The 13,714-nt window shown below is 38.4% G+C and overlaps 1 protein-coding gene across 3 annotated transcripts in view; it reads left to right on the forward strand.

The window, feature by feature from the left end:
- The window catches only part of MGAM (maltase-glucoamylase), a 116,108-nt gene that overhangs the window by 24,250 nt on the left and 78,144 nt on the right, over positions 1–13,714 (forward strand). For all 3 annotated transcript variants that reach the window (XM_016958281.4, XM_016958280.4, XM_063815698.1), the window contains 5 exons: positions 6,020–6,140; positions 7,780–7,889; positions 8,392–8,543; positions 9,074–9,245; positions 11,862–11,961. In XM_016958281.4, the coding sequence (XP_016813770.3) occupies positions 6,020–6,140; positions 7,780–7,889; positions 8,392–8,543; positions 9,074–9,245; positions 11,862–11,961 (655 nt within the window). The remainder of the gene's footprint in view (positions 1–6,019; positions 6,141–7,779; positions 7,890–8,391; positions 8,544–9,073; positions 9,246–11,861; positions 11,962–13,714) is intronic.

Here is a 13,714-nt window from a genome sequence, read left to right on the forward strand (position 1 = left end):
GACCTGGACAATACAGAACAGAGCAGGATGGAGTGGCACAGGTTAGAGGAGTCAGCACTGGGAATAGGGTGGGTGGCAGAGTTGAGTGACTGAGGTCTAATGCGAATTGTGAGGAGCTCCTCCTGTTCCCTCCAGTGGCAGGAAATGGTTGATGCCACTGACTCACTCAAGCTGACTCTGCCTCAGTCTGGGATCATGTCCTTTTAACCAGCTTGCATTTGTCCTTGCAACTTTGCCCTCTTTCTTTCCTGAATGCTGCAGTTGCTGAAGTTTTGATTTTCTTTTTTTTTAAATCTTAGATCTGCTGTTTCCTAATGCCCTAATGGTTGATGCATTTCAAGGCGCCTGTAATCTTATCAATAAATTATTTTCACCCCATATTGTGGAAAGACATAGGGAATTACTTTCGAGAAAGTTTCTGGTTGATAATTGATTTCACCTTTAGAATAGGCTTTTGAGAATATAGGGTGGCAATTTCTCTTTTTTATATAAAAATATGTGAGAAAGTATTTTTAAAACTAAAAGGCCCACATGCTTACTACAGAAAATGTGTTAGGAGAGAAAGTCTGTGACAGATTCCTTTAGGTTTCTTCTGGTTCTTCTCTCTACCCATTACACTGGTCAGCCCACAAGCACCTGGGGCTTCTCTGGTTTCCTGTAGCAGTAGGAATCATGGATTATCATTTAGTGGTTTTCATTTTACTACTTTCTGTTTGCTTCTCTTTTTCTCTATTTCCTAGGCTCTGTCCCAGAAATTCTGATTTAATTCTTAAGGAGTGGATCCCAGGCCTGCTTATTTTTGTAATTTGCCAGGTGATCCAAATGTGCAGCTAAGATTAATAACCATTGGTCTAGAGCAGCGGTTTTCGAACATTGTTCTGTATTAGCATCACGTAGAGAGCTAATAAAATCCTTAGCACTCCAGCTTCAGTGAAGGAGGATAAGGCCTGAGCTTTTATACTTTTCCTGAATTTTCCAGGTCATTCTGAAAGGGACCATAGTTTGAGAATATAGTAAAATATGTTTGACACAATGTGCAAAGTTGTACATTTTTCAGCAGTTCTGTAGGTCGTTATGTTGGAAGGGACTTTGGCAAAATATGGAATGTTTTCAGTCTGTGTTTTTATATTGTTAGGCATGATTATTATAGTCTTCTTGGTAATCCAGTATATGAAAGCTTGAAAAATAATGACACGTTTGGGACTTGATAAAAGATGGGGAGTTGGAAAAATAGGCAGTTCTATATTATTTTCTATTATTTATTTTCACAATGGTTTTGATTTTTTCTATACAGCATTAACTTCTTTGAAATAATTATTAATAAATATTTAAGATATACAAAAATATATAACCATTATCCAGCTTAAGAAATAAAATATTATCAGCAGAGATGAAGTCCCTCACGCTTATCCCTTCTGTATTATTACCTTTTCCTCCATCCTCTTTAGAGGTAACCACACTTTTGAAATTGATATTTACCATGCATTCCTTTCAACCTTTACTACTTCTATGTATACTTGTAAATAATAGATATATACAGCCTATAAACAAAATGCATTTTTGTTTATGCACTTAACATTGTGAGATTTAACTATGTTGATAGATATCTCTAGTTCATTTATTTTGCTATAAAATTGGTACACAATTGTATAAAATTATATGTCAATTTTATGGCAAAAATAAATCAAAATCATTCTTTCTACAGTAAAAAAAAGTTTTTCTTCAATATCTTGAAGTTACATCAGTCCCATTCTGAATATTTTTGTAAGTTTTTTTTACTTGCATCTGTGTGATTTTAGATATATATCTTAAGTTTACTAGACATTGTCAAATTGATCTCCAAAGTGGCTGTGCCGATTTACCATCTCACTGTCATTTTCTGTATCTTCTTTGGAATTGACAGTCTTTTAAAGTTTTGCCATTTGGGGATTATAAAATACTGTTCTGTTGTGGTTTCAGTGCTAATTTTTCTGAATACTAATATTGGTGAACATCTCTCATTTAGTTCTTTTCTGTGAATTTTTCTGTCTTGCCCGATTTTATATTGAGATGTTTATCTTCTTGATGTGTACAGTCTTCCCGTTTGTTCATTCATGTGATTCTGGATTCTTATTCTTATCATATATGTTGCAAATATTTACTGTTAAGAGGCTTTGCTCATCTATTTTATACTGTCTTGATGAACAAAAGTTTTACATTTTAATAGAGTCAAGCCTATCAACAATTGTGACTTATGTTTTGATAACTATGTATTCCCATATTACATTGTATCTCAAAAACAATTCCAGGAAGACTAAAAGCCTAAAGGCAAAAAACAAAAAGTTATAGATTTAAGAAGAGAAAAAAAGAATCTAATATAATAATAATTGAGTTATTCATTCTATTTTTTCTATAAATTTTCTTGAATTTCTACTGAGACAATATTTTGTCTGGAAGTAATGGATGATTTGGCTTCATTGTTTTCAGTCTTGTACATTTTTCTTTCTTGTCCTCTTGAATTGTTAGAACCTCCAATATATTTTTAAATTATAAGCAATCATAGTGATGGATCACTTAGGTTTTTTTTTTCTGATTTTAAAAGGAATCCTTTTAATATGTTACCATTTAGTAAGATACTTGTTGTACAGTTTTGGTGGATATCCATGATCAAACTAAGGAAGTTGCTTTTCATTCCAAGTTTGCTAAAAATTTTATTATGATAGCTGATGAATTCAAATGATTATATGGTATACTTTTTAAAGTGAGGTTTTTTTAATGAATTACACAAGTAGATTTTCTATTATTAAAGGATCTCCTTATTTCTGGAGGAAACACCACTTGGTTATTATTCGTTTAATATGTACTGATTTCTGTTATTAATCCTTTGTGTGCTTTTTCTTTTAGGCTTTTGCATTTATGTTCATGGATAAGACTGGGCTGTAGTTATCCTTTATGTTTCGTGTTTGCTTTTGACATAAAGTACTTTCTTTGTTTCTTCCCTTCTCTTTTAAGTGTTAAGAAGCATTGAGAATTGGAGGAGGAGAGGATTGGGGTAGAGCAGAGCTTGATTGACTCTTAAGCAGTGTCTTTAGTATCTGGCTTGTCTCTATCTCTGAATTCTATTCACTCCTCCTCTTCGTGTTGGTGAAAGAGCCTGTATAGCTATTATATAAAAAGTAACATATCTTTCCATCTTTTATGTACATTATCCATCAATTACTCTGGGTGTTCTTAAAATATTCTGTTATGTACTGTCTCCCTTAATTTTACCTTGTGATTCTTTAAACTTTTCTTGTATATATTTTGAGTCTTTATTATTAGGTATATATCCAGTTTGAGCTGTAATATCTTGAAACTTTAATCATCATGTACTGACTCTATGTCTCTCTAATAATGAATTTTTACTTAAAGTCTATTTGCCTGATATTAATATGGCTTTTATTTTATTTTATTGTTTTGAGATGGAGTGTCACTCTGTCACCCAGGCTGGAGTGCAGTGGCACAATCTCGGCTCACTGCAACCTCCGCCTCCTGGGTTCAAGTGAGTCTCCTGCTTCAGCCTCCTGAGTAGCTGGGACTACAGCCACGAACCACCACAGCCAGCTAATTTTTGTATTTTTAGTAGAGATGGGGTTTCACCATGTTGGCCAGGCTGGTCTCAAACTCCTGACCTCGAGTGATCTGCCTGCCTCCCAAAGTGCTGGGATTACAGGCGTGAGCCACTGCACCCAGCTGGCATTCTTTTTACATATGTGTTTTCCCCTTTACTTTCAGCGCTTTTGTGAGCTTTAGTTTAGGATGTGTAAACTATAAGAAACATTTAGTTGGACTTACTTCTTTAAATGTAATCTGACTATCTTTGTCTTTTAAATATTTAAACCATGTGATAGTTGACATGACACATTCTTCCTAAGGTCTCATTTTGTGCCTTCTCTTCATTCTGTTTATGTGCTAGTCCCCACCCCTACTCCTTCATAAACATGTCTTTTTTCTTAATTTTTTGGATAGAGGATTTCCACACTCCCCACAACTCTAACAATTTTTCTTCAGTACTGTTTTGGTAGTTACACATTCTATGTTATTTTGGCAGTTTCTCTTAAATTTTTAATTCTCATATCCAACTTAAAGGGGCATTTTGTGTCCTCGGCCTAATTCTTTTTGTGTGCCCTAATTCTGTTCATGCCATCATTTTCTGTAGTTTCTTTCTAAATCTATTTTCCTAGGTTTTACATAGTTTGTTTTGTCTTATTATGTGGGTCTTGCACCATGTCTCTTCCCACTTCTTGCAATGGCTCAGCTCTACTGTAGAAGCTGGCATTTTTGAGTTGGCCAACAAAGACTGTTTGCATTCCTTGCTCTTTTGGCCACTCTGATCTTTGTCCTTTCCAGTTTAATGGAAAAATTATTAAACTCTGGGCTGTATACAAAAACCATTATGCTTAACACCCTTTTCAACACTTTTTTTCTTTTTATGCTGAGGTTTCATCTGAGTGGGTTTTACAAGAACAAAGACAAAACCATGGATTGAGGTTGAGTTCACAGTGAAACCTGATCTTACAGCAGTATAAACCACATATGGACATCGTTGTTTATCCCTCATATTGGCTATTAGTGTAAAAAACAGCATTTGATTAAATTTCATTGTTTGTATAACTAAGCAAAACATTTTTCTGACCATTTGGAAGGCTGTATTCTCCTGAAAATGTGCTTAGAGATACTCAACCCAGAGTATAGAAAAAAAGAAATGGATAGTAGGAGAACTAAGTTTTGTTCTTGCCTTCTCAATAGCTGAGTAACCTTTGGCAGGTCACTTTACCTCGGAGAAGCTTTACCACCATGGGCCAAAGGTAATTCATCTGTAAAATTATCTGGCAGGAGGTATTAGTTATCTATTGCTGTGTAATAAATTATTCCAAAATTTAATGGCCTAATATGACAAATATTTTCTCACAGCTTCTGTAGTCAGACATCTGACCTTGGCTTAGCTAGGTGCCTCTGGCTCAGTGTCTCTTGGAAGGCTGGAGTCAAAGTGTCTTCCAGGACTATGGGATGATCGTTTTCAAGCTCACTCATGCAATTGTTGGTAGGATTCAGCTCTTCAGGTGTTGTTGGATTGAGAACCTCAGTTCATTGCTGGCTGCTAGCTGGAGACCTCCCTCAGTTCCTTGCCATGTGAGCCCCTCCACAGTGTGACAACTTGCCTCTCCCAGAACGAGGACTCCAACAGAGAAAGTGAAAGAGAGCAAGCAAGACAGAAACTTCAATCTTTCTGTGATCTAATCTTGAAAGCAGCATCTCATTATTTTCTCTGGTTTCTATTACTTGCAAATCACTTGATTCAGCATGCACTCAAGAGGAGAGAGTTCTTTGTCCTTTTTTGTATTTAACTTGGTTGCTTCTCCCAAATTAGTTGGTGTGAGAAAGAAACTACCTTCATTTTGGCTTCTACTTGATTCAGTCATTAATTATGTTAGAAGGCACACAACTTTCTTAAGTAAGAATCTATTTGGGTGTCAAGAAAGACTACTTTCTGCCTCTGGAGGAGTTGAGAGACTGTAAACATGTCATATATCTCACATATGTATAATCCATATAAATGTAAGGTATATATTTAAAAGTCAAAACAACATTAGTTTGATTTGAAAGCTTCAGAATACAGATGATTGCAAAGTCTTATTTTCATTTTTAAAAGTCAAAGCCGATATAAATGAAGCTCCATTTGTAATTTTGGATTACTGGTGATATAGCTATATTATTGTTTAGACTATTTAAATATATTTATGAGTTATTTTGTGATAAAAGTTATAGAATGCATTTTGCTTCCCATACTGTTACATAAGAAGGACACTGGACAGAGAAATTGGTTGTGGGTAGAAACTCTGCCATTGCTTGGTATATGGCACAATTTATCTAAATGTCAGTTGCCTTATTTATAAAATGAAATTATTGATACCAGAGTCTCAAATTAGATGTTTCGTGCTTTATAAATGATCGTGTTCTACAACTAAATGGAGCTTCTTTGACTAACCTCTTGTTTCAGGCCACATGTGACCAACGTGGCTGTTGCTGGAATCCCCAGGGAGCTGTAAGTGTTCCCTGGTGCTACTATTCCAAGAATCATAGCTACCACATGGAGGGCAACCTTGTCAACACAAATGCAGGTAAGCCAGAGTCTGCCATGATGCAGGAGGTCCAGACCCTCTGGAGGTTGACTCTGTATCCCCCAGGGGAAGCCTGCAGAGTTCTGCTCTGTGGGGCCATATAACCACATGTGACAGAAGGTGGTCATTGCTCTTAATCAAGGACTAGAATCTATGTGGGCACCAAGGAAAAATTATTCTCTGCCTTGGGAGTTGAGAGACCATGTCCTCTTTCCAACTTCCCCATTTATGGACCTTCATGACAGCAATAATCATTGATCATTTTTGTTTTCAAGTTTATCCCTTTTAAAGTGGGGGATTTGAAATTGGTAACCTCTCAGACTACTTCCAACTCTAATTTTATGTTATTTTTATGAAATAGAAGTAATTCCAATTTTATAAACATGTTGTGAAAGTTACTAGTCAATATAAGTGTTCATGGAGTGAATAGCCCCTCTTCTTCCTCCTACTCTAAAATGCAAAGCATAGGCCAGGCACAGTGGTTCATGCCTGTAATCACAGCACTTTGGGAGGCCGAGGTGGATGGATCACCTGAGCTCAGGAGTTTGAGACTAGCCTGGCCAACATGGTGAAACCCCATCTCTACTAAAAATATAAAAATTAGCCAGGTGTAGTGGCATGTGCCTGTAGTCCCAGCTACTCAGGAGGCTGAGCCAGGAGAATCGCCTGAACCCAGGAGCCAGAGGTTGCAGTGAGCTGAGATTGTGCCACTTTGCTCCAGCCTGGGTGACAGAGCGAGACTCCGTCTCAAAAAAAAAAAAAAAATGCAGAGTATAATGATGACAATGATGACCATTCTAGAGGATAGCAGAAGGTGACACTTTAGGGAGGCTCTCGGTATAAAGGAGGAGGCATGTTCCCCTTTCAGATGCTCTTGGCCTGATGGACTGTTACAATAAGGTCTCAACTTTCACCTGGTTTACCATTTAATTAGGGAGATGGCATCAATGGATATAATCACCTGTAATGCAATATGAAAATAACTGAGAAGGAATTATGTATATGTATGTCAGGTCCGAGAATGTAAAGGGTACCTAATTAACACCGAATGACTGATGGGCTTGTGGAATGAGTGTTAGGCTTATTGGGGGAGGTTTTCAATGATTTTGTAGAAGAGAGACATAGATTTTTACAAAATGTAATGATGATATCTAGCTCCAGAATCTGCCATAGATAGTATGTGCATATGATGGGGTGTATATCTGTCTTTTCCCTTCTTTTGAGAAATAAAGGTTTTTCATCAATCCCTTTGACATGTATCCTAATTTTTTTTTTTTTTTTTTTGAGAAGGAGCCTCACTCTGTCATGCAGGCTGGAGTGCTGTGGTGCGATCTCAGCTCACTGCAACCTCCACCTCTGGGGTTGAAGCAATTCTCCTGCCTCCAAAGTAGCTGGGATTACAGGCATGCACCACCACACCCGGCTAATTTTTGTATTTTTAGTAGAGATGGGGTTTCGCCACGTTGGTCAGGCTGGTCTCGAACTCCTGACCTTGTGATCCACCTGCCTCGGCCTCCCAAAGTGCTGGGATTACAGGTGTGAACCACTGCACCCAGCCCCATGTATCATAATTTTTATGTAGCTATTATTTGAGAATTTGCAGAGTCAACTATGAAAACCTTTTTTTCTCCTGTGTTAGGATTCACAGCCCGGTTGAAAAATCTGCCTTCTTCACCCGTGTTTGGAAGCAATGTTGACAATGTTCTTCTCACAGCAGAATATCAGACATCTAATCGTTTCCACTTTAAGGTTGTAATTTGTTTATTTTTTTTTAAGTTTTTTTGAGAGACTTTTATTCCCTATCCGATGAGTGCAGTTACTACATTATAGAAAATTTTGCTACTGGATGTATTTTTCTATATTGCTATTATTAATTAGCACCTGTATGTTAAAGACATATACAGAATAACTTCCTTTACTGTGATAACTTCCTGAATATGTATTACAGTTTACTAGTGAGTTTGGCTTTCATTCATTTACTCTAGATAACATGTGGAATGTGGTAGGAAGATAAAATAAGGAAGTATCACAGCTTTCAATCCATCTCTGCAGATGTGCTGTGTATGTCTCTACCTAAAGACTAACTTATGCCCAAAGGTGAACCATTTGAGTTTGGTAACATAATGAGTACATCTACCTAAGATATGAGGTCAGTTTGATCAGTGCCTGATTCCAGTATCATAAGTAGGGATATTGGGAAGCTCTGACAAGTTTTTATTTTGGCTTTCCTTCTATTTCTATCTCTGCACAGTTGACTGACCAAACCAATAATAGGTTTGAAGTGCCCCACGAACACGTGCAGTCCTTCAGTGGAAATGCTGCTTCTTCTTTGACCTACCAAGTTGAAATCTCCAGACAGCCATTTAGCATCAAAGTGACCAGAAGAAGCAACAATCGTGTTTTGTAAGTTTTGGAAACCTATCTAAGGATCAGAGTAGGAAGGTTACAGGGAGGTCTGTAAGCATGAAGAAGGGGGTGTTTCAACAATATTCCTGAAGGTTGTGAGCCCATTATTGGTGACCAGACCCTTTACCTTCTAAAGTATATATTTTTTTCTGGCTTTCTTTCTCTTTCTTCTGTTTGCACAATCATTTTTTTCTCTTCATTTTTCCCTTTATTTCCCTCCGTCTATAATATATAACCAGCTGTCCACCAGTAAATATTTACTGAACATCTCCTATCGTAAGTACAGTGTTCTGGTCATGTAGTAGGCTGTCTGGTCTGGGAGACTAATGCAAGAAATTTGCACATGGTCCCTTTCTTCAAGGAGTCCTGATCTCTTGTTTTCCATAGAAAAATGTCACAGGAGGGCAAATGGGACTGAATGAATGGGAGCTATTGAGTCACTGAGATATAAAGGATGCTTTTCTAAGCCCTTACGTTCTCTCCACCCTGCTTGCTCACCCATCCTTGTGTTCTCCACCTGTGTCTAGGTTTGACTCGAGCATTGGGCCCCTACTGTTTGCCGACCAGTTCTTGCAGCTCTCCACTCGACTGCCTAGCGCTAACGTGTATGGCCTGGGAGAGCATGTGCACCAGCAGTATCGGCATGATATGAATTGGAAGACCTGGCCCATATTTAACAGAGACACAACTCCCAATGGAGTAAGCTTTCAAATGGGCCCCTTTCCACTGAATATCATAGTCTCAGTCTTAAAGGTCACCTCTAGTTATTACAGTGTAGTGTTTAAGAGTAAGAGTCTAGAGTGAGACTACCTGGCTTTGAATTCTAGTCTTGCTATTCACCAGTTACGTGGTTCTGGGTGTTACCTACCTCTCTGTCTTCAGTTTCTTATCTATAAAATGGAAGTAATATCTCAATAGGGTTGTGGTGAGGATGAAATGAACAGATACATGTAACGTATCTAGAAGAATGGCTGCCAGAAAGAAGGTGCTCAATAAATGCCAACTCCTTCATATTTTCCTAACCAGATATGGAGAAGATATTATTAATATCTGTACTCTCAACAACAGTTGATTGTGATCTCCATATTTTTAGGTTCACCTTTAATCACTGACTCACCAGGTTTATCATCACAATAGGATAAAGTCTCAGCTAAAACAATCATTTTTTGTATAAAGAATGATTGTGGTAGTGAAAGAATAGACAGAGTTTTGTTGTTATTGTTTTATTTTATTTCCACTTTGTTTTGACTGCTAAAATTTGAAGTAACATTGTTTTCTGGATTTGGCAATACTCTGTTGTTCAGGGCCTTTCTTTTTCTTTTCTTCTTCTCTCTTTGAGATGGGGTCTCACTGTCACCCAGGCTGAAGTACAGTGGCGCAACCATGACTCACTTTAGCCTCAACCTCCCTGGGCTCAGGTAACCCTCGCACCTCAGTGTCTGGAGTAGCTGAGACTAAAGGGGCGTGTCACCATGCCTGGCCAATTTTTTTTGTATTTTTTTTGTAGAGACTGGGTTTCGCCATGTTGTTCAGGCTGATCTCAAACTCCTGGACTCAAGCAATCCTCTGGCCTTGGTCTCCCGTAAGTGCTGGGATTACAAATGTGAGCCACTGTGCCCAACTGGGCTTTCTTGACTAAGCAGAATTAATGGATGGAAGAAAGGAGATTACAGCAATAATTTATTAGCCATATATATATATATACACACACACACACACACACACACATACATGTGTGTGTATATATATCTATTTAGCCATAGAGTCTAGAAAATATAATAATTTCTTGTTAGACAAAACCAAGGCCCAGCGAAGCCAAATTAATAGCTCAAGGCAAAACAGTTTGTAAGAACAAGAATGGCCTGAACCCGGGAGGTGGACCTTGCAATGAGCCGAGATCGCGCCACTGCACTCCAGCCTGGGTGACAGAGCGAGACTCTGTCTCAAAAAAAAAAAAGAGTTTGTAAGAACAGAGGAAGAATCTAATCCCTACTCTGTGTAATTTTTAAGCCCAGGCTCTGTACTGTACATATGCCTATCAGAAAAGCAGAAAAGCTGTTAAGTCAGAGCAGCTTACCTAGGAATAGTTGGTGACAATTGTTTCATTAAGGAGCCTCAGATCCTTGCTTCTCAAAGTGTGTATGTGGCAGGGGAACCACCGTGTGAGAGAGGTGGGCTTTCAGTCCCTTCTTCCATCTATTGAATTAAAATCTGCATTTAGGGCCGGGAGCAGTGGCTCACGTCTGTAATCCCAACACTTTAGGAGGCCAAGGCGTGTGGATCATTTGAGGTCAGGAGTTCAAGATCAACCTGGTGAAACCCCGTCTCTACTAAAAATACAAAAAATTAGCTGGGCATTGTGATGGCGGGTGCCTGTAGTCCCAGCTACTCGGGAGGCTGAGGCAGAAGAATGGCGTGAACCCAGGAGGCAGAGCTTGCAATGAACCGAGATTGAGCCACTGCACTCCAGCCTGGGTGACAGAGCGAGACTCCATCTCAAAAAAATAAAATAAAATAAAAACCAAAACAAAAATTAGCCAGGCGGTAGTGGCACACACCTGTAATCCTAGCTACTCAGGAGGCTGAGGCAGGAGAATTGCTTGAGCCTGGGAGGTGGAGGTTACCATGAGCCAAGATCACACTACTGCACTCCACTCTGGGCGACAGAGTGAGACCCTGTCTGAAAAAAAAAAAAAATCTGCATTTAACTAAAATGCCCATGTAGTTTGTGGATACACCAAATTTTGAGAAACACTTTTCCAGAGCAATAGTTATCAAATGTGACTACATGTTGAAGTTACCTGGGGAAATTAACAAATAACAGCCATGTCTGCTTCTACCTCTGGGGATTCTGTTTTAATTGGTCTGGGGTGCAGTCTAGGTTGAGAACTCCTGTTCTGGAGTCTCGAAGACAAGCCTAGACTAGAGCTCCATCTAGTTACCTGATTCATATTAAAGCATATTGATGGAGCTTCTGCTGATGAGGTTAAGTCAGGTTAAGACAGGCCTCTTTGAGAGGGCAGTTTTTTTGAATTACATTTAAAAAATTCCTATCCTCTTACCTTCTAAAAAATACCACAGCCTTCACATTCCTTCTAGATGAATGATAATAGCTGGCTCATTCTGTAAGAAAACATGAGTTCACTTGGTTAACATCAACTAGATATAGACCCCATCTTTTAAAAATGTGTCTTTATGACCCTGAATGTCCTGTCAATTAGTTGCATGATTAAGACTGATTTCCTAAACCAGCCCCACAGTGTGGTGCTGAGACTTCTTAGTTGTAAATTTTGGTTTTTAATTATCTTTCTGCAGAACGGAACTAATTTGTATGGTGCGCAGACATTCTTCTTGTGCCTTGAAGATGCTAGTGGATTGTCCTTTGGGGTGTTTCTGATGAACAGCAATGCCATGGGTAAAGGAATATTCATGAAAAAAACAAGCACAAGAGTGATTTTCAGTCCCTTTCTTACAGCACTATGATAAAAGGAATGGATCCCTTTAAGAGTGACTGAGCCATAGTGTAGGGAGGGCCTTATAGATTCTCTAATTGTGCTATCCCTACTTCATTACCTGTTGATCCATGGTAGCCATGAGTAGGGGATTTTCTTCAACTTATGATTTTCCTGAATCTGGTGGCCTCTGTTGGAATATTTTCTATTATCAAGTTAAGGAGCTCACCCTTCCCTATAATTTACTCTGAGATAGTTTCCACCGGTGTGTTCTTCTCCGTCTTCAGCCCTGTAGTCAGTAGATCCCAGTGGCAATGAATTGCCACAGGGGAAGAGAAGATGTATCAGAATCTCCCAGGATTGATGGTGGGCATAGGGTATTGATCCATACCTTTTCTTAATTGAGAGTCATTGATTCAATCAGTGCTCCTCAAAGTGTGGTCCCTGAATGGGTCACAGACTGTTTCAGGTCTATAGTAAGATGAGTATAGAAATGGCGAGTAAGCAATGCTGTAGCCTCCACATGCACACATGAACCTTTTTCTAGTAATTCATTTTCATATTATTTTATGAAAATATCAGCTTGCAGTGAAATGGAAATTAAACAAAATAAAGATCTGATTCTCCACCACAGATATCCGAGAAGCACTCTAAATGATCTAAGATGATTCTAGGACATCTAAGAGATGAATCTAAGACGATTCTAATAGAATCTTAGATGGTCCTAAGGTACTTAAAATACCAAATAACCTAAGAATAGACTGAAATAATATAATAGAAAGACTGTATAGTTTTAGATAGGTGAAACGAACCAGAAAATAAGATGAGTCAGACTTAGTGGGAAAGGCCACAAGATCCTAGATACTCTGTATGAGTTGTTCCTATGACCAAAGAGTACATTGCAATATTTCTTGAGGCATTTTATTTCTAGATACGAATCAAGGTAATGACACAACTTTTGAGAATGGTGATTGGCACATAGAAGGGTTTTGAATTTATGATACAATTTCTGACTTTATTTTTTAGTTTGGCTTTTGTTTGAGGTGAGATTCACTGAGGATAGTTACCTCCATGTCTAGTTGAATTATATTCTCACAATAATGATGGGATATGTAGTGGGACATGTTCTGTGGTTATGAAAGTCAGAGAGGAGAAACTTTTCCTCTAACCTCTTAGGGTTAATTCTTGGGAGCCTGAAAATTAAACTGGCAAAAAGGTAGATTAGCAATAGAAAAGACAGAATTTATTTACACATGTAATGCACATACACACAGCAATTCTCAGTGATGAGTAACTCAAGGCAGAGATTAGAACTTGGGGCTTCTATACCATCTTAATTAATAGGTGAAAGGGAATGGGGAAAGACACTTAGGAGAGAACAAATGACGTTTTGGAAAGATAAACGGGCCCTTAGGAGAGTAGGTGGGAGGATGTGATAGTCTTGTGACACTGTTTATCTGGGAATGGTGCCTGTTGTCTCAGAGAAGATTAGAGGTACTCCTTGGAGCAGATTTCTGACAATTGCTTTTTATTGAGTTCTTTTGGGAGGCTCTGATTTTAGCACATCAGGGATTTCAGCAACTTAAATGCCTTCGGTCCAAAATAATTTTTTTATGTCACAGTGGCTTATTCTGGACCCCTTCATAAGCCTGGCTGCTTTTTCCCCAGAACCTGGGGCCTGGCACAAGACACTAAGACACTCCAGTCAGTATTATT

This window comes from Pan troglodytes, chromosome 6, assembly GCF_028858775.2.
Source record: "Pan troglodytes isolate AG18354 chromosome 6, NHGRI_mPanTro3-v2.0_pri, whole genome shotgun sequence".
Classification (NCBI taxonomy): domain Eukaryota; kingdom Metazoa; phylum Chordata; class Mammalia; order Primates; family Hominidae; genus Pan; species Pan troglodytes.